We start from the raw sequence: 20,915 nt of genomic DNA, 5'->3' as shown, positions 1-20,915 counted from the left end.
GATGTTTTCATATGGGCGTTTGCGTATCTGACATGTCATCGCAGACGAACGTCAAGCCAGTACTGACAATTTGAAGATGACTATTATAATTACTAGACTAGAGCACAGACGACATTCACCGATAATGCGTGGGTCATCCCCCCCCCCCCCACATCCTCAGACGTCGCAATTCATTTTCTTTCATTCAAATAACTACTACAGTTACTATAACTGTTGCCCTCTGTGTTTCACAACTGGAGGGGACAGTCATTCCGGCTTTGCTTGGCTGGTACGTTAAATTTCTTAAGAACTGCAACGCCAGTGAACGAAAACGATGACAAAGCCAGCCGCTAGCAGCTGGACTCGCAACAGCGGCTTAAAATGACCAACGTGCCCGACTCGTCTAAAGAAGATCAAGTGGCGTCCCCTCAATATTTCCAGGAACCCTTAAATGGGCGCCATTTAGTGTATCCTTCCCAATTCGACCTGGGTAGCCGTTGAAGTAGGAGAAAATAAAAAATCGCGTAACGTCATCATCGATACATTGTACTATCATATGATCAACTATTGCTACAACTGGCTAGTTCAATGTATAACGTTATATGTGTAGACAATATTTTTTTTAACCCCCTTGCGATCCGTCCCCTTTTGCTGCGTGATGCCGCGCCGATCTACTGGAATACTTGGTATTATTCGTATATACACTGCGATTTCGTCACCGGTACTGGGGCGCTCGTAACGACCAACTAAGCCAATGGCAATTGTGTCATTGCATAATATTATGTGCTCTGAGCGCGTAATAGACGGAGTTTTACCTGGGCAATGAAAAATGGCAACATGGAACTATTGATGAAGCGGAGTGGACGGGCGAGGATTTATTCTGCCAAGTGAGATCCGGGGCTGCTAGATCTGCGGACAAATCGCTTGATCTGTTCTATAGTACTTTAAGCCTGTTAGTGGCTCGCCGTCGAAGTTAATCCGTTGAAACTTGTTTCCTGACTTCTGAAGTGCTGTTTCGCGCCTGCTTTAAGAAGTTGCGGCTTTAATATGGGTCGTTCGAATAAGCAACGCCTTGCGAGTTCGTTCCAATGGATCTATTTAGAATAACCAAAATTAACTATAGAATCTTTACAACGCTGGTTTTTCATTTGTAAATGGCATTGTTTTTTTCAATCGATCGATTTCTTCATTCTTCACGTTCGTCATAGAACTTTCTCCTATTTATATATACCTGTTCGCTAACGAAATACAAAGCTAGCTTAATGATACCTGCTCGTGTGCCTATCAATGACACGATTTGACGCTCCTGGTTTGTCGATAGCAACTGTGCAGAGATATGTCGACGGCTAGCAGCGTCAAAGATATCGAAGCTAATTTCAGTTGGCGACAACCGTGAGACCTGTGCTACTGTCAACGGTAATCGCTCGACAAACAAACTACCTGGCCGGCCATTTTCCTCTGCACATGTTTTTTTGTTGTCGTTGTCGTTGTTGTTGTTATTACTTAACGACGCAATAAGAACGCAAAAAGAGAAGTCTAAATGCTGCTAAATTTAATTTTTATATATACTCACCGTACCTATCGAAGCTATGTTATTATAGAGCATATTCAAATGTTGCGCGCACTTATCCGGCTGATTGACTGACTTCAGACAGCTCGAAATAGTAGGTCGCCGCACCGATTTACAGTAGCCACTCCTCAGTCAAATCGCAGAAATAATTATGTAACCAGCAGATAATATAGCGGTAGCGGAATTATTGCATTTAGTTTTTACTCCTGGGCCGCTAGGTAGGCGTTGAAGATACGTTCCTTTCAATGGCTTTCTAGGCAGAAACCCGGGAAATAAATGTAAGTGTTGATACAAAAAAAAAAATACAAATAATAATTGCCCTCGTACCCTGGTCGAAGATTAGCGAACTTTGATGTTGTTTAATAGACTATTCAACCGGTTGGATCATCATTCACTTAGTATACATCGAAAGAGTTTCATGAAATTTCGTTGGGACTACAGCCTTGTTCACTGCTTCAGCAATATGTCCTGAAATTGTCCGACGTTGGAGTTTTTTCTTGCTGAGCCTCAAACTTAGAACCAACGACTAAATATAATGGGGGAGAGGAGGAGGGGCGTGGAAATAACTTTGAATTATATTCATTTAAATGTAATAGTTATTTATATTGACGATGTTATATACTAAGAATAATACAAGCATATAAAGCATTCAATTTAATATTTCATCGGGGTGACATATTAATCTCCCGAGGCATAATTATATTGCCATTTTGTTCAAATTTAACTTAAAAGTTAAAGTGAATAAGATAAGTTCTTAGCACATACTTATTTGACGAATATATTTTTCAGGTGTATTTATAGAAATTACTTTAATTTCCTCTCGTATCGCTCATTACAGTCAATATCATTCTTAACCGTCAACTTAATTGTTCTCTAAATTATGTATTCTTTTTTTTTCTCTCTTTATGTACACATGTCCATGTATTCCTGCGTGCTGTACAAATAACCAAAGCCTTTTTGACGCAGCTTTGTAGCAATTTTTTAATGCAATGGGCCATTTACGCGTCACATGAAATTTAGCCTGGCTGTTGCGTATAACCATGTTTATTTTTTAGAAAAATACTAGATCTCAACTATTATCTTCTATTGTAGAATAGACCGCACGCATATTGAAAATTAAAAGGAACACCCTATTTATTTGGATTTCTCGCTCTCAGTTTAATTGACAGCACGATTTGTACAGTATTACCTCACACATTATATATATATAGGTACTTCTATTTTATTTAAAAAATTCCAAATAAATATTATCAAGCTGGACTTCTCTTGGTTTTTGCTTTATGCAAACCTATGAAATGGATAAGAATTAAAACTCAGCAGCTCAAAAATGTCTTTGTCAACGGCCGAATCGGGCGCAGTTTTCAGGCGATGCGTTCAGTAGCTGTCTGTGTTTTTTGCCGTTTTGGCAAATGCGTGACTGGTGTGTCGTAAGTAGAACTTTTTCAGCGTGACATAGTTAAACAACAACAATGTGTAAATAAAAGCTACGAATGGTGGCCAAGTGGAGATTTCGCCTAGACACGCTAGCCAGTTCCAACACACATCAAGCAAATAAATCAATAGCGGCAGATCAGAGCGAAGACAAGTTATTAATAACGAAGTTCTGTTAAATGTTCTGCTTGATTAGCAAGTTCTTTAGTTGTTCCGTGTAGCAAGGTAATATTGCGTAGAAGGACGCGCTTGTTTCGATTTTCGTTACTTTTGTACTTTTCACATTTTTTAAACTCGAAACTTCGAGGCGAGCTTTTTCTTAAGGCTTTCCCTCAAGCGCTTCTCCCCTGCGCCGGTGATAATACGTTTGTGTCACAAATCGAATGACGATCGAACGATCGTTTGTTGCCAAGTTTTCCTCTACGCACCGCCTTGTCATGTCGTTCTGTTAGTGTTTATAAGCAGTTAAAATTAGGAATAGCTATGCTGGTCTACAAACGAAGGCCAGACCACAGACGGCTTCAGCGTTCGCTCAGAGACGTCCGCTATACGTCGAAAGAGAGATCATGTTCGTCCAATTGTATTCTGTTTCATTTAGCAAGTCGCATACCTTGAACCAACACAGCAGTAATGGCTGTCATTTGATTCACTGCTATCGTAAAAATAAAGGTCTTATTTAGTTATTTATTGCTGATTGTGACCATTATTTCGGAACATTAAATCACTTGAAAATAACAGGATTATGTTCCTGATGATTAGTTCAAACTTCGATTAAGCCACGTGCTTTATTCTAGATAGGAACAGATGCGTGACTTCAGACAGTCGTTTCAGAAGTAGCTAATGCAGAACTACGTGCAAGACAGCTTGTAACAATGAACATATGTATTGTTGATTTCTAAAAATTTGTGAAAAAATTCCCGATTCGAAATAGGGCCAAATTTTACGGATTTGACCGAACATCGCACGCCGACTCGTTCTGCATCGGACATCAGATACCGGTTACACCATACGCTCTTACAGAGCGGCTCCGAGATGATGTCGCCGTTGACTTTTCTTCCTCACTCTTCCTTTGTTTTTCGCCGGGCCATTTAGTAAATCTTCCTGGACATCAACGCATCGAGTACCAACATGAATCGAATTTGCGTTTATTTCGCTGTCAACATTTTCAAATATCAGTTGCGTTCATCGCCATACCTTTGCGATTTGCCACTCAATAAAACTGCAACTATGATTCAATTGTCTGCGCCAGCTTCATAGTTTAATTGAAAAGCGTTTAGTAAATATTTACGGACGATTTTTGCCGTCAGGTTAGATTACGTTTACTGAGAGTATAATCCGAACATTCACATCTCTTCTTTTTGGGGGTGCTTCCATACCTTCGGTTTCCAGCTTAGCTTGTCCAACTAGTTAGATCAAGCTGTGAAGCAATAGACAGGCGTTAATGAAGCGGATGGTAATCGAATTACCGCATCTCTATATCCCGAACACTTTGTTAGTCCTTCAGAAATTCGAAGTTTGTGAAAAGTGTGTCGAGAGGTAGAGAAGCTGGTATCCATTGTCTGTCGGCTAGTGATGATGAGTCAGTGCACCTTCCTGTATACGTAACTGTTTCGGTCTACGCACGTCTATGTGATGCCGGCCGAAGGTCAGTTTGATTTTGAGATAGTGGATAGATTCGAACTACGGAACTCAATTAGATACTGTCCCAATGCTCACTCAAACAAGCTACCTACAAAGTCGATTCAAAGTGAAGGATGAAGGAAGAGGCAACACATGGAAACTTTGCCGACTGCTACACGTCAATACTTCAATGTCTTCATGATGTTATGTCACTCCCAACAGCTTTGGTCCAGTACAGATTGCCCATTGCTCCATTTAGTTCATAGATCAGTTGGACGACGGAACGATTTCGAAATGAAGTCGGTGCCGGCAGATTCGACAGAGCTACCCTCTATCAAGCGCCTTGATACTTACCAAATGTCATTGTCACCATTTGATTTCTCATGAAATTTTTTTACCGTTGTCTGTCGCACCGGTGCTGTGTATTTTTCTATATTTATCTTATTCAGAAAGAGCTCTGACGCATAAGGCGATGTTAATGCGGCTGATGATAGCGAGTCAATAATGTTCGGTCCGTCAAATCGTCAAACGCGAAATCTTAGTACGACCTTCTCGGAATGTTTGTGGAGCAGATGGGCCCAAACGAAGGTCGGTGGAGGCAATCGAACGAAAAAATAACCCAGTAAACTCTACTATACTAATCTGCTAAAAAAGAGAAAAATGGCATTTTGTTGCAGATGCAAGCCCTAATGTAGGAGCAATTTCACACTGAATAAACTAATGCTTTAATTATTGCTAGTCGGAAACATTGATCTGAAATATTACTCAACATGTCATCATGAGGTCTGCAACAGCGTTGCAATTACGGTGTTTTCAATGCGGTGTATGTCCACCGATCGGATAAGTAGTTAGTATAACTGATTATAGTCTTTCGAAAATAGACGTTTTTCCTTACGTCGTATAATTCTACTTTCGGCTAACTAAAATTCAGAAGACATAAGTTCTGATTCGAAGTCGCTCAGTGGTCCATAGAAAGACTAAGGGTTTCTACTCTAAAATTTTTCACAAGAAGCTAAATGTTGGGTGTGGTCATACCGAGACTATTTTCTTAATTCGGCTGCAATCGTACAACCGTTGTAGACAATCGCCTTTGCTTAGCAATGTATTATCCTAAAGACGGAAGGGCATCGTTCCCGGAAAAACATTATTGTCTTAGGCCATTTTATGCTTCCAATTTGCGCGGTAAATTTCGAATGATCTCAATGTTATTAATTATTATTTGTAATGTTATTGATAGTCACTCGCTAGCTAGATAATTAGTTGAAATAGCAAAACGTATTGTAACACAGTTACCTATCTATATGTAGTGATGATATTGGTGCATCACAATGATTTTTACCGATTTGGCTATGGATGGCTTAGATTGGATTTATGGAAGTAAAGCATCATTAGACGATTCGTAAGTGGATATTTTCTTTAATATGCACATAGGACCTATTTTTTTTTTATTTGGATTTTCGCTATACGAAACTTATCACGAAGCCGGGATGCTAATTATCGTTCTGCAATTGCCTATCAATATATACAAGTACGTCATCGTTTTCGCACCATCAGCTTTGATAATCTGTTAACTACTGAATTGCTTTAGGTATTGGTATGTTTCAGATATTGCTATCTTTGTGCAGGACATTTTCTAGGAACAAACAACTAGTATTGAACATATACCGGGAACATCTTCGGTTGGACTCGGTTCTGAGATGGGAGATAAACTGATATACCGTTTGCCGATGTTGTGCGTATGAAAGGATCCTGAGTTTTTTTTATTTGATTATTCGGTGTAACGGATAGCAGGCTCGCGACAACGAAGCGTTGCCTAAAAATGGGAACGAATTAACTATCTTCGTGACCTGGAGGACACGATCCGATTAGCGATTATTAATTACATTTACTTTGCGTCTACTTGATATTCAAGTGTAAATTCATCCTTGGCCTTTTGTCCTATTTTCACCCAGTGAGCAGGTCAAGTCAAAGCACTGGTCACTGCCACACTAATTCGCTTACGTGCTAAGCATTACCTTGTCCTATCGTTCTTTGTGTCGATCGCAACAATTCTTTAAAATAGCGCTATTTGAGTTTATATCGCTACGACAGCTGAGGACAGATCATCAGTGGTCAGAGGACAGGACAAACATTTATAAATTTTGGTAATTTGCCCCATTTCGGTCCATGATTAGCCTGACTATGATGTGTGCTCCCGTTGCTGTAAATAGCTAAAAAAATGCTGTAAATAGCTAGTAAAAAAACAATGATGCTAGCGTCATCATGATCTTTCCATCAGCCCTTTTCAAAAGCTTCGTTGTTCTTCACCGATATTTAATGGGTGACATTATAAACGAAAGCGTCTTATTTCCAGAGCATGGGACACCAGCATTCTCGGGAAGTGAGAGATAGCCCCATCGTTGGGGGGACTGAACGCAACATGAAGATTCACAGAAGCACAAACGGGGCAAATATTTCTACAGATTTATAGCAACAAATAGACGAGAATCGAAGTAGCCGAACATTGACACAGCCGAAATTAAATTGTATTGGCCAAATACGCTACCTAAAGCGTTAAATAGTGCTTTAATGTCACAAAACGGTCGCAGCTACTGCAAATTCGTTTGCGATCTCATATACAAGTAATAGCTACAAACAAAACAGATAAATATTGTATTTAGGTAACGACCTGCCGTAATTATATTTTTCTATAGAAGAAGGCATAACTTACAGATATAGTTTTAGACTATTACCTAACATGTCTGCGTATTATATTATATAGTACGGTATATTGGAAATAATTTGCAATATTGTAAACGGCACAATTGAAAATGAGTCAATCAACGGATGACAGAAAACAGCTGAACTACTGGAGATAACACTCAATAACAAAATGGAATTCCTTCATACCAATAAACTTTTCTACCAAGAGACGCTTGCATTAAATGCCGCGACTCAATTCACCCATCACACTCCAGCAGATACCGTTACGTTCCTAAACGCTTTGTCTCTTTATGCTCCTATTCGTGCCGTTACTGCCATTACTATCTTCTCTGCTTCTGCAGTTAGATTGTATACTGGAATCGTTTTTGTGCTGGACGAAGTGGCCGTGGTTAACGCGGTTTTTCTGTATTTCGGCAAACACTAACGAAATAAGCAAAACTATTGCCGTTCGAAAGCATCTGTCATGCAGTAGCTGTTATATTGTCGTTATTGCTGCTACTGTCAATTTGGATTGGCATTTACCTGTCAACTAGCGGCATAATACATTTCTCTACTAATGCTTAACCCGCAATGTTGATAACGGTCACAGTCCTACCGTAGTGTTGTTCCGTTTCTAAGTGGAGATAGTAGGACTGGCCAGGGTACGCGAACACCTTTTTGGAGCTTATCCGTTATTGTATACTTGATTGTTGAGGTTTCTTCATGCCGGCCGGCCGGCCTAAATGAGTGAACGGCCGTTGACGCACTGTATATTATATACCTGCATTTAGGAAATGACCTGTAAGCCGAAAGTGTTTTAATTGTTGGTGGGTGATGAAAGCGAACGAGAACCACTGTCGAATAAGCACATTTCTGACAGATTCCTACGTTTAGCGCAAAACGTAGGACTGTGACAAAAATAAAGGATGCGAGTATTTATTAGGTAGTGTTTAAGTAGCCTAGGTATCACGCCATAGCAACACCTTTGTCAAACATGGTAAAATAAAAGCTGCCTTTGTAATGAGTACGAGAAACATTTCTCTTTTTCTAGACACAACGAAAAAGCCTAGGCCAAGCCCAAGCTGAATACCTACCCTACAATGTGTACAGAATATGTGTTTTGCATCACCACGCTCAGCACCACGAACTCTATACGACTAATGGTACCACTCCTATCTAAAATGTACAGTATACCCAATTAATAGGGGCATTTTCGCTGGAAGGGTTTTTGTATGTCCATGTAAAAGGTCACTATTGTTTGGTTTTGCAAACCTGGGAAGGCTTTTAAATCTTAAAAAAAAAACTTCGATATATGTATGTGCTTCTAAGGTGCTCAAACGAAGCAAAGTCCCGATACGTGCTTAGACATAACATATTCCTTGTAGTGTTGTAGAATAAACATATTAAAGTAAAAAAGGGAAATGTGCTTTTTCTTTTTGTTCTTATTGAATCTAAGTTGACTTAGGATCGATTATCCTGATAATTATCGTATAGGATGTCGCATGGAAGACAGCACTATGGGCTATACCATTGACCAATAAACGAATGATCTTAGCTACAGTGAGTCATAATTGAGCGGCTAACGTTTATCGTACGTTTAGAAAAGTCATTACGTCGTATCGAAAATTCACTATTGTCGGGGCTCATTTTTATACCGTTAATCGACACCTTGAAGCTTGGCGTTTGCCTGGACAGAATTTGACCTTGGGCTATAGTGGTCCTTGACCACCAACCATGCATTGCTCGACAATCGACAAAATGCATTTCATTTTTTTTGTTTTTGAGGCTACGGATCAGTGATTCGTATCCTAGCTAATCTGCGATAAGTACTTTTCTTCTAAGCAGCGGCCATTGTTTAATGCAATGCCACCTGCCTGCAAAGACCGGAGCATCAAACACGTTGAGAATGGCCGGGATTATTATTAACTGTTTAAAAGATTTTGAATCTTTAATTCTATGATGGTGCTCCGAATAGTCATTTTATGCTTTGATGACTCCTAATGCTAGCGTGTCTAAAAAATACTCTGTATTTTATGCAGACTCTTGCCTATGGTAAACTTTACATATGGCTGACTCTGGCTGGTGAGGAAGTATTATAATTCACAATGCACGTTCATATAATATAACCGTGACGCCTCTAAGTTGGACTACTCACCTTTTGTCCTTTTATCTATTGTATATGTAGCGCATATCTATTGTATTTGTTGAGTATTACATCAGTTGCTCTCATGGTTAGAACTGCCCGACTCTAGACGAATCGGAGATGTTGCTTCTAGGAACGGTCTTAGCGGTTAGGCAACTGCTTACCGATTTGAAATACTTGAAGTGAGTTAGGCCAATACTAAGGAAACCTCGCTAATGTGCCTTAAACCCAATACCTACAAACGAACATAAACTTTAACATCATCGTGTTCGCAGACTTGCAATATCAACTAAGAATTATTGTCTTTATTTTGAGCAAAGAAGGAACTTTCTCTATTGATCTTTCTGTAACTTACCTAACCTAAAACTAAGGAGACAATTTAAAGCTGGGCAACTCAGTTTCAGTTAGCCTGGGCCTTGGAAGGGTCCACACTGTCTGGTCGTTGTTTTAGCATACCGTTAGTTTAGCTATATATGGACCTCTTTAATAGGATACAATATCGATAAATCTATTATGTATTCTTTATGCAATGCAGAAAGCGATTAGCTGGGACCTTAGTACAGTTCGAGCTTGCTGCACCGGTTTCATGCTAATACTGGGTCTTTAGGCTAGCAAGCGCATCTTTATTACAGCAACCAAATTGATGAGTCTATTTGAAGTACTCTGTGGATCCATAACCCGATCAGCTTTTTCATGCTGGAATTGCTTATCAATAACATTCAGACAGGGTGAAGCTTATATATATATACATTTAGGAGAAGCTATTTCGATCCACGGATTGTTATCGGTCTAATCTGCTTTCTACAGATTTTTTAATAATTGAGGTAATCAGTAAAAAAATTTTTGAAAGATCTCGGGCTGCCTCAAAACAGTGGACAGCGAACAGTTTATAACTAAGTTTCTCGTATCAGTACAAACTTGGTACGCAAACAGAAAGAACGACATAAAATATTAATGAGTATTACTATTATGTATGGGTAACGCCGTATTTTAGCTGAGGCTGACCTAGAGCATTGTTACAACACGCGCTACAGAAATAAAAGGGAATAGTAAAAACATTTTCAAGCTACAATATAGATAGGGCGTTTTCAATGTTGTTTGTAATACTGCTGTGCTTGATTTTAATAAAATAAGACAGCGTAACTGTTGTGACATGAGACTGTTTTTCATACATCTATTTGGCGTTTTTACAAGGATGCTATCTTACGGCGTTCAGAAAAGTATGCAGCCAATCTTACGAAACTGTGTAGCAATAAAAATATTTAAAAGTAGTACAAGTTCGTTTGGGTGCCTTTATTTTGAGCATCTTCAAAAGTCACGGAAGCTGCAGAGTTTCTTAAATTCCCCGCAGAGTGTTCATGCGGCTCGAAACGAACCGCAATAAAATGATTAGGCGTTTTGAATCTATTTGAAAGGCTCGTCTGATCTAGCGAATGACTCCAGCCGATAAGAATCATTCGGTTGTAGTCTGGTTGCTGTCTCTGTTAAGAAGACTGAGTGTCAGATTTTCACCCACCTGTTCGGCGCCACAATACAATTCCAGGCCGTTTGAGGCAGAAGTTACAATAGAATCAAGGATCTATCTATCCCGGATTAAAAATCAAATAAATCTGATCTTCAGAAGGCGAGAACGATTCTATTGTCCCTAAAGTTTCGTATGCAAGCCGTCTTCAACCATATAACTAAGGCTTTGTCGCTAAAAACCACGCGTCTTTAGGAAACCAGAGACTATGTCGTAGGCGAACTCTATAGCTATGTAGACACGTATTCATCGGTCGATGGCACAGAGAGCATGCTACGGTTATTAGTGACAATGTCAAGGGTTTAACGAATGTCTTAGACGATATGAAGAGTCAATCTTTTTCCTTGCCCTATATAAGCAAGATAATATAATTACATCATATTTTCGAATTTTTCTATGTAGTGCATGACACTATTTACGTTTAATCTTATGTGCATGTGTCCTCGATTTTTGTAAGCGCCCAAAAAAATTACTTAGACCTGAGCTCTTACTTTAGCAACCTTAAGACCATTGATTTTGCCAGCTAGCCTACCAGAGACAGGGCATTCCCTTTGCGGAAGTACATTAAACTTGTAGTCACTGATACTGAAAAATTTTTACTTAAATAACACCTGCCCCGGTTGTCAAACTCCTAACATGTTGATTTTTGCTAAACTACTAAATAGGGCATATGACTTACTGACCCACTTACTTTCGTTACCGTTTAAAGTTTCGAGTCCTGCTAGGACCATTGTACAGTAAGTTTGCAATGATTATTCGATACAAACGATTATCCCTATAGGTCTCTATGATGGAGTTCTTCAATTTCGTCTCTAATTTTATTAAAAACTATAGGCAAAAACTTTATAGTTTCGCTAAAAAAACAGACGCCTATTTTTATCGTAGTCAGATGCTCAGTTAACTTGTGCAGATGTTATTACTCAAACCGAGCAAAGTCTAGTTGGAAAAATGATGAGTAAGCGGTCAATTGAAGTCAAAAAAATCTGACATCATTTTTTTAATTCGTTACTAACCGTTTTTGAATTTTTGCTCGCGGAAGACTTCTTAAGATCTGGCATTAATTTCCCAACTCTGATAAAAGAGTCTAGTATTTTTTATTATCTCAACTCAACTAAACTTAGCCGTGATACCTTTTGAAAATAATAGCAAATTTTCGTATGTAAAGAAATAAACGTGTTCATGGCTATACATTAGAAAAAACACGCAGACATTTACTCTTTCGAATCCGTTTACAACTCAGGTGGTTTGTAGGCACATTGCTGCCGTAGATCGATTGCTCTATAAAGGGTCATGCTTATAGAACACTTGAACCCATTATTACCCCTCACCACCAACTCCAACAGCCTTCAATCGCTCGCTGGTGCAGCAGCGCTGCCGACCTGGGGTCACGCGACCTGACGAAATCTTGCGAACCCTTCGAATGACGGTAGCTGAAGATCATCGTTGCCGCCCTCGCACCGGTCGAGGCCCGAGCCCAAACTACTATTTGGACAGGTACGAGATGGAGGAGGAGAGCGAAACAAACGGACGGGACGTTGTGACATAAATACACACATACACAGCAAAGGTCACAAAGGGCCAATCGTCTTATAGATCTCACACTTCCAAACAAGACGCAATATATATACCATGACGGCGTGTAGTACATGAGACGAATTCTATTTGCCGGATTAGCTCGTACACAAACCGTTTGCTTCGGGCAGAACCACGACCCACCGAGTTCGAATAAACAAGCGAAGGATCACAGGAGACCTTCTCACTCCTGAAACAATTGCACCGTTTAAGTAGCCTGTTTGATCCGATACGACCCCGACCATTGCGGATGGGTATCAACATTTGACAGGTGACTGTAGTGGTGGCAATAGTCAGTGTGGAATTCGTTGTAGGGTCTGTGCTAGAGGTTACAAACTACCGAATTTCTTTGCAATTTACTGACCGGGCTAGCTGGATTTGGTGGTCTCTAACGCCACTTTGGTTGTGCGTTAGCTAAGGACACGGATTTATTTAAAAATATATTTCCTGCTGATTAGGAATCGTCGATCTTGTGCGCAGCTAAAAGGATTATTTTCAAGTGAAAAAGATGACCACTAAAATAACTCAAATTGAAGTATGAGATATATTGATTGCAATGACAGTACTGATAAGTGCGACAGAGTGAGGAATTGTCTATGTTGACACCTTGTAAGGTATGATTTGTTGGTATGAAAGCGAGCAGTTACCTTACGTGAGATTAAGGAAGTTTTTCGCTGTGGAACTTCTCTGTGGATCTCTGCATGGGCATCAGTTGATCTTCGACGTATCTCTCAACACTTATGCAGCTTCTGGATAGAACAGTGTGACGCGGGGCCACCATGACCTTGTTGATGCCGTAATGAGGGTCAAATGATACCCATCGAAACCAAGTGTCAATAGCTATTATCGGTGTTTTGATACGATGGCTCAAAGGCAAGCTTAATATGTACGTCAGCGAATATATTCTTCAATGATCGTATACGCCGGCGGCGCATTATTTGCCTTGTGGTATAGGTTAATGTCAAAAATACATTATGTGGGCTCATGGTTACCGTCGAAATGTGCTGATACAGCACAGCCCCAGGTCAACTATAAACAAAGAAACATAATTTGGTAGTATTACGTTTAGTTGTCACACAAATTCTACTACGACCAGAACGGTTGGCACGACCATCTGGTTAGGCTTGACCAGCACAGCAGTCCAACATATATCGGCCTTTAGCAAAAATTCGCTGCAAAAAAGTTTTCGCGATATAGCTACGAATAGGATTTCAAAGGTGTTATTCATCTAAATTTATAACGGTTTACTGTGATTATTAAGTATACTGATATCCGACTATTTATGATGAGACTGCGGACTGTTTCATACTATTTTTACTTGACTACACTTGTTGATCTCTCGACATTCTGGTATTGCGAGAGCGAAGTTAGCGGGCTGGTACATATTTGGGCTGCTATTCTTCAAAGTTACGTAGCTCATTAACTTATTTGGAACCACATCAGTATAGAGTGCTATTTAAGGATGGCATTTATCACTGTTAGCCCCTTATTCTGATTTTAGAGAATATCGGTGTATATATATATATATATATATATATATATATATATATATATATACTGTGACAAGAAGTATAGCACTCAAGAATAATGATAATAATAACAGTAACAAATCTTTCTGACTATATCTTTGCGCAGGAGCCCGTTTTACAATCCCGGGGGAGACGAGTCAGGACGGCCACCCGAAGAGGGCCCTCTCGGCGGAGGCTTTCACTACGGAGAACAGCTCGTCCCTGTAGAGTCTCCGTCTTCTTCAAAGATACCTCCAACGACCAGCCGCGAAATACCACTACCTCAAGCGACGTCGACGCCAAAACATAATTCCGTTCCACCGCCCACGACGAGAAGCCGCCATAAATCTTCAGGCGCTCAAGACCTGATCGCCTCCACGACACAACCGAATATTAAAAAAGTGAGAGCTTGTTTGAGTAAGTCATTTTAAAAATCGTACGCTGGGATTACCTAGAATAATAAGACAACTCTAAACATCTTTATAGCAGTTAGTGTTTAATTGTATATAGGTGAGCGTTATTTTTTTGCACGGAATTACTCAACTTCGAGTGTTGAACCGAGCATTTGAGCGCAGAAGGGCAAAATTGGTCGAAATTTGTTAACATATTGTACTAAGGCATATTGTCCGAGAGGAAGTATGTGGCGAAACATATCAGCAGTGATCTATATACTACTGAAACTGTGTATTTGTTTGTCCGACGCAAATCGACCTTGTGAAGCTGTGGGATCGGCTGATTTTTGGCAGTTAGCTAGAGTATCATCCGCAATAGAGCTGCGCATGGGATGGTGCCGTTTGGATACATACTTTTTTCCAGAGGTAATTTACTTTTCATCATATAACGTATGACGTTTAATTATCGTTTTTACAACCTTTGCCATTCTTTGGTGTTTTTTTCAACATTTTTTCATACATGTCTATGAAAAAAGTATAGGGGCCGAGACGGCCAATTTTTTTGTGGGGCTTTTGTCGAGAAGGTTCTTCCTACTAACACAATAGGTGCCGAATATTCACATGTAGATTTGGTAGAGGAAATCGTTCTTGATGCCAATCGTCAACCCTAGTCGAACTGAATCAAAATGCTCTTACACCTAACTTTAAGTTACTAGCGAAACTTGACATAGTATTCTATGAAAAGGTATTTTTTTTCTCGAAGCTAAGCGACAGATAATGGTGAGCTGTAAAAATGCAATATTTCGTTTGTAGCAAAAACCGATAATTCGGCGTGAACAAGGCAAAAAACGAACATAGTAACTTTTTCATTTAACTTACACTGGGACGAAAATTTTATACGTTGAAGTGGAGGTATTTCTTGATACCGAATGAAAGTTTGCCGACCTAAATCCCACTCCTTGGGTGAAAAATTAGAACTTAATATTCATATTCTACATAAGGGGATTTGTTGACGCAAGTCGATAGATTCGAATAGAATAGAATAGATATTTTTGAGTGAAGACTGCGTAAACTATCGTATTGGTTTCTCTATGCTCTTCTTAAAAACAGAGCCAACCAATCAGCACTACAAATTAAAGTTTTAGAAATGTATCTCGAGGAAGACTAACGAGAGGGTTGGTTGAGCCTCCTGGCAAACATAGAACGAGCTGATGGAATAATTACACAAGCGAAACAAACTAGCTGAGCAGGGAAACTGCGATAGGATATTTATTATAGTTTATGTTAGGTCGGGTAACGGGAAAAGGGGCTCGGGACGAAACCCGAGTGGTAAAGTTTGAACTTTGAAAAAGCGACGTACGAAAGACCCAAACTGATACCACAGGATGACAAAAACTCGACTCCTTTTAACTTTTGGGAGAACTAGCCAAATGAATTATTTAATGCTTTCAATAATCGCACTTCGTACAGGTTCATGGTGCGAATGATAATGCTAATATAAGTACCATACAAAGGTTAAAAGACATATTACGCTTTGCCTTTGTAATCATGCCATGCACGATACACGCACAGATAATTTCAGTCATATATTGAACGTGTAATTTAGTGATTACATGAGCATTTGAGACCCGAGAATAGTTACAGACCTACTTGGACCTACGTTTCCATGTGTTAGCGCCGCTTGTTCTCGGGGTTAGGATATAACTAATGAATGCATCTCACATTGATCTCTTGTATGTTCTGACCATCCGGACACCTGACTACCTAGAAAAAAACAATACGGAGTTGTTGGTTGAACCGTTACGCCCAGCTGTTACCCAATTAGGAAGTAAATGATAGATGTTTAGTTTGTCCTACGATAGTGGCCTGCCTACGGAAGCAACCACGACCCATACAAACTGAGCTCCACAAAGCAGCGTTCTGTACAAGTCCACTCGATATACCCAGTGAAATGACTTCCTTTTTAGATAACATCGCTCAAATGTCATCTACGAAATGCGGTGCTACGAATGTAACATATACATTAAGTGGTTACGGTTATTTAAAAGGTAAATGATAATTTACATTGTTTTGTATTTAGCGTATCAATGAGATAAAAATTTGGTACTAATTCTATCTATGAAAAATCAGTGTTTGTTTGTAGTCTAGGCAGCGACAAAACAGAGATGTTCTAATATGGACATAAATAGCTTAATAAAAACCATATTCGATGAAGATTGGTCATAGACATAAAATTATGCTTCCAGACACATAAGCATTGCATGCTTTAATGGCTAAATAATTCCAAATTCAAAAATCGATCGGACCACAGTGTTTTTCTTTGAAAGGATATCCTCAGAACGACTTGGGGGAACCATGTGCCCCGATTCGATCTGATTATAGCACAATGCAACGGCGAGTAACCTCCCAACGGGATCTGAAATTTCTGTGCTACAGATCCACGTAGTTCGAAGTCCGTACGTAGACTTGCCGCCAGTACGGGCCATGCGAGAATTGGCGTCGTTATCAACCCCGGGGTGTCTTAGTAGCATTAGAAGTTTGGGAACAGCTGAAGATCCCATAGCTCTGTGGCTGAAGTTGGGTGCATTGGACAAACTGGAACAAGCACTTCTTGATGGCTACTGGGAACAGCTTGTCGGCAAAACGTCCAGGTGAGTGCGATATATAAGCTTTTTTAAGAACAACTCAATGCCAATTACGGGTATCATATTATATATCATACTTCGATCTGTAGTTATTTCAGAACAAACGACCTGTGATTAATGATAAAGTGTCACATCTTTTGACAGCGTTCGCTTTGGGCTTGAATTAGTGGAGTTTAGTAACGCGTTAAAATGGTGTATAAGGAAATTTGGCTTTCCCGGCTTGCTTAGTGTATATTATGGGAATTGAAGGACGTTCAGGGCTATTGCTTTGTTTGTTTCCACCATTTCCTTATTTTTGAAAAAGGCCAATTGCCCAATATCTTCGAGCCTGTCGCGAAAATAGTTCCATAACACAGATAGCTGTCCTACGATCGTGTTCGATTATTGGTTCAGCGCAAGGCCCCACGCAAGTAGTGCTTTGTTTTTATCGATGGAGCCGTGCACCAGAATACTTGTCTAATCGTTTGGCTGTTACTCCAGGTCAAAAGTAGTAAAAGTCTTCCTTAGAGATAACGACGTATACAGATCTCTTTGAAGAAAGACAAGGCAAACGGGACCGGTTTTTTGCTAGGACATGCCAAGCTTATACTTTTTTCACGCCATTCCTACTATCGCACCATAAAACGAAATTTCGAATTCATCATCGGCCAGGTTCTCCACCACGGGCATTCGTATAAACTTAGCCATTGCGTCTAATTGCAGTCGGCCGTATGTTGTTTATCAATACGTCAATGGTGGTCTATATCATTTTGATTTCGAAGGAGAATCGGTGGTTACGATACTCACAGACAGCCAAAGCAAAACGACACTATCGGTAACTGTCGTAGATGAGTTTTATAGTTTCGTCAACAGGCCTCGAGGGAAATTTTGGCCTCGGCTAGAGTCGTTAGAGATCCATGCCACATACAAATTCATAATGAGGGACTTGAAGCGCGTTTCTATTTTACTAAGCAGAAAGGCAATCCAGTGCCGCTTGTCGTATAGTCCGTTAATCCTATAGAAGATAATAGCAGCTCTCGGGTACCAACTCAGGCCGCATCGTAGATTTGAATTCGTTCGTATGACTATACCCCGGCCATTGGAAACTATCGCGTGCCCGTGCGAAATATACTGACTTCCCTTCAAGTCCATTGAGTATCGTTTGGGAACATTCTACCCTCCGGGACCAACTGATTATCCTTAAAGGTTAACGTGACGGCCTTGAACTAAATTAGGTTCCATTGTTGAATCAAGAAGTGTGTATATTTAAATACGATCAGTTTGGTTTCAAATAGAACTGGGGAAACTAAATACACGTTTCGTTGTAGACATACATCACAGGTAGCGGATACGGAGAATTGCCTGAGCTGAACAATCTGAGTCGACTAAACTCTGTATGTACATGTACTGCTGATGTCGGTGACGCTATTGGATAAGCCTATTTAAATGTATATTGAAATGTATATTAGAAAAGCTTAATGTGATATAAAATCACGCCGCTGTTTATCTGGACTCCGTCGCTCACGAAGTGGGCTACGGAGCAGCATGGGCATTCGACCTGTCGCCGAAATGATTACACATTCTGAAATAAGTATTTGTTCTATCCGTTGTTGGCGCAATGGCGTAGGTACTTGAAAAATCGCTACTGTGCACAAAAATACACCACATTTTATAACTGCATATAAAATTTATGGCGGTAATTATAGGCGCGTAATTAACTTACGAAGCAACACAAAAAAGTATCTTGTACCAAACAGCGGACCGGGGCCAGAGGGCCAATGGTCCTGATCCAGTCGGCCAGCTAGTTCCTGCAGTTTGACGCCATCACACCCAAACACAATGCACTTCTGTGCACTAGATGAGAAAATTCTATGTCTATGGGCATATGAAGGTGTTGCATGGGAATGAGGACGACAAGAACCAAAGTGCAGAGCAGTCTTCGTCTTTCACCTCATGATCTTGTCACGCTTCAGATGTGATCGACGGGCTAGCTCACTCCAGTCTCTTTTCGCTAGACTGACTCTGTGATAGTGGGAGTCTGGTGGTAACTGTACGTCCTATTTCAACTAGCTGGTGATAAGCTTCAAAACAAAGCGCGCTCTGACGCTCCATTCTTACCGCTTTTTGCCTACAGCCGCTGGATGCCATGTCCTATGAGTCCCCTCTCTGTCAAGCGGAGGCAGCCAGTTGTTCCAGGGCGTACTCTCCACCATCGCGTTACGAATCTGATCGCTAAGGCCGACATAGATCAGGCCTGACTGCTTGAAAGCGTGTCATGATATAGCGGAACGGACTAGAGCTAGGTAGAGAGTTCTTATTTTTGCTATGCAGCAGGTGCAATCATGGCTTTTTGCACTGATAACGCATTTGTCAATTATTTGATCGCGAGGCAGTATTCACTTATCTAGCGATATACGGCACTGGTACAAAGCTTCGGTGCTGCATACTTCAAAGTAGGTTGCTTCACATGGTTTAGTGCGGACGGCATCTGCTCGTTATGAAAGACTTCTATCTTTTACTATTATATCTAGCATCGTTTATCTTTGCTTTTATACGTGTATGTGCTTTGTTCTTGTGTTTTTGTTTTGTGATGTTGTCGTGAACTTTGAACGAAACGTAAAATATTAAAATTGAATTTTTTTTGAGACATTTGACAAGTATTGAAGAGATTAGAAGTGCCTGTGATTTGAATATTGTGAACTGCTGGGAACTAGAAAAAAGTGATTATATGGAATTGTTGCGCTCGGTAACCTTAATAAGCTGCTGTCTAGCGCCTACTCAACGACGTACTTTTAGGTAGGTATTTGTTCGTGCCTAAGCTATATTTGGGATGATAGCGTTTCGTTGGCATTGATTGTACGTGCGGTGACAGCTCGCTAGTAAGGGAAACAGTTGCGTTTCAACATAAATCCGTTCACCATTGCGTTAATGCGTTTCTATTCATTTGCCTAAATCGAACATCGGCGCAGTAATTACAATCACTTATTGTTTCTTGCCCGGGGCATTGCTTAACTCGGGCTGTAGCCCTCTGTAGCCACTCCGACACCTGCAGAAGCTTTACTGGGAAAAATATATCCTATAAGAAATTCGCGTAGGTAACATTACTAATTGTCACCGATTAACGTGATCCCACAATTATTTATATTGAAATGGCCCAATCATGCGGCTTCATTAACCCATCAGAACCGTGTGCTCTCTATACAACAATGACACATCAATCGGTTTTTATGTCGGCTTCATTGGGTTGAAGACGAGACCAGTATAAGGTACACTACAACGTCACCTTCATCAGAGTTACCGAATAGTTTTTCGCGTCGGTCGGTCTGTCGGGGTCCTAAGATGTCAAATCGACGGGATGTCAGTCGCTTTAAGATTACTGGCGTTACCTCATAAGACGGTACTCAGGGTTTTTCTGTTAACCAAAGACGACCCCCCAATTGCATTTCGTGGCCACATGCTATGCATCGTTGATAAAGTCGAAGGGCTTAAAATCAGGAAATCCATCTTGTTGGCCAGCGCTTGTACGAGTCATAGCACGAGATTACGGGAAGCTTCTGTCGTACCAACTGTTATGTTCCATCTCTTGCATTTCGGAGGCAGTGGGCCGGCCAGCGGACAGCACAGATGCACTCATGGATAGACTCGACCGTAACGAGAACAAGCGTATGCGGCATAGAAAAAATGATACGGAGCTATCTGGTCTAACAGGCCGTCAAAGGACGTCGCAAAAACAGAACAAGCAAGCACCGAAGCATGCGAACACTCAATATCGGTACGCAGTATAAAAGGGGCAAATGCGGCAAAATGTAAAGAGATATATCCATGCATATGTAAAGTATATAGAGGCATTGGATTTTATCGCGATATTTTTA

The 20,915-nt window shown here is 40.4% G+C and overlaps 1 protein-coding gene across 1 annotated transcript; it reads left to right on the top strand.

The window, feature by feature from the left end:
* Positions 1-13,381: 13,381 nt before the first annotated feature.
* Positions 13,382-20,915, top strand: LOC147753923 (uncharacterized). Its single transcript, XM_086970434.1, has 4 exons — positions 13,382-13,392; positions 14,155-14,428; positions 16,856-17,070; positions 20,644-20,915. Exons 1-4 carry the CDS (start codon positions 13,382-13,384, stop codon positions 20,681-20,683), a joined length of 540 nt encoding a protein of 179 aa, XP_086826560.1. The 3' UTR covers positions 20,684-20,915.

The sequence above is a fragment of the Varroa jacobsoni genome, unplaced genomic scaffold (genome assembly GCF_002532875.2).
Source record: "Varroa jacobsoni isolate VJ856 unplaced genomic scaffold, vjacob_1.0 scaffold_103, whole genome shotgun sequence".
NCBI lineage: Eukaryota > Metazoa > Arthropoda > Arachnida > Mesostigmata > Varroidae > Varroa > Varroa jacobsoni.
The sequence above is the reverse complement of the archived record's forward strand: the minus strand, read 5'-3'. Positions and strand labels throughout refer to the sequence as shown.

Coding starts and splice junctions, on each gene's coding strand:
- LOC147753923 (XM_086970434.1), top strand. Junction 14,429..16,855: donor CACAACCGAATATTAAAAAA/GTGAGAGCTTGT, acceptor TCTGTGCTACAG/ATCCACGTAGTTCGAAGTCC. Junction 17,071..20,643: donor CTTGTCGGCAAAACGTCCAG/GTGAGTGCGATA, acceptor TTTCGGAGGCAG/TGGGCCGGCCAGCGGACAGC.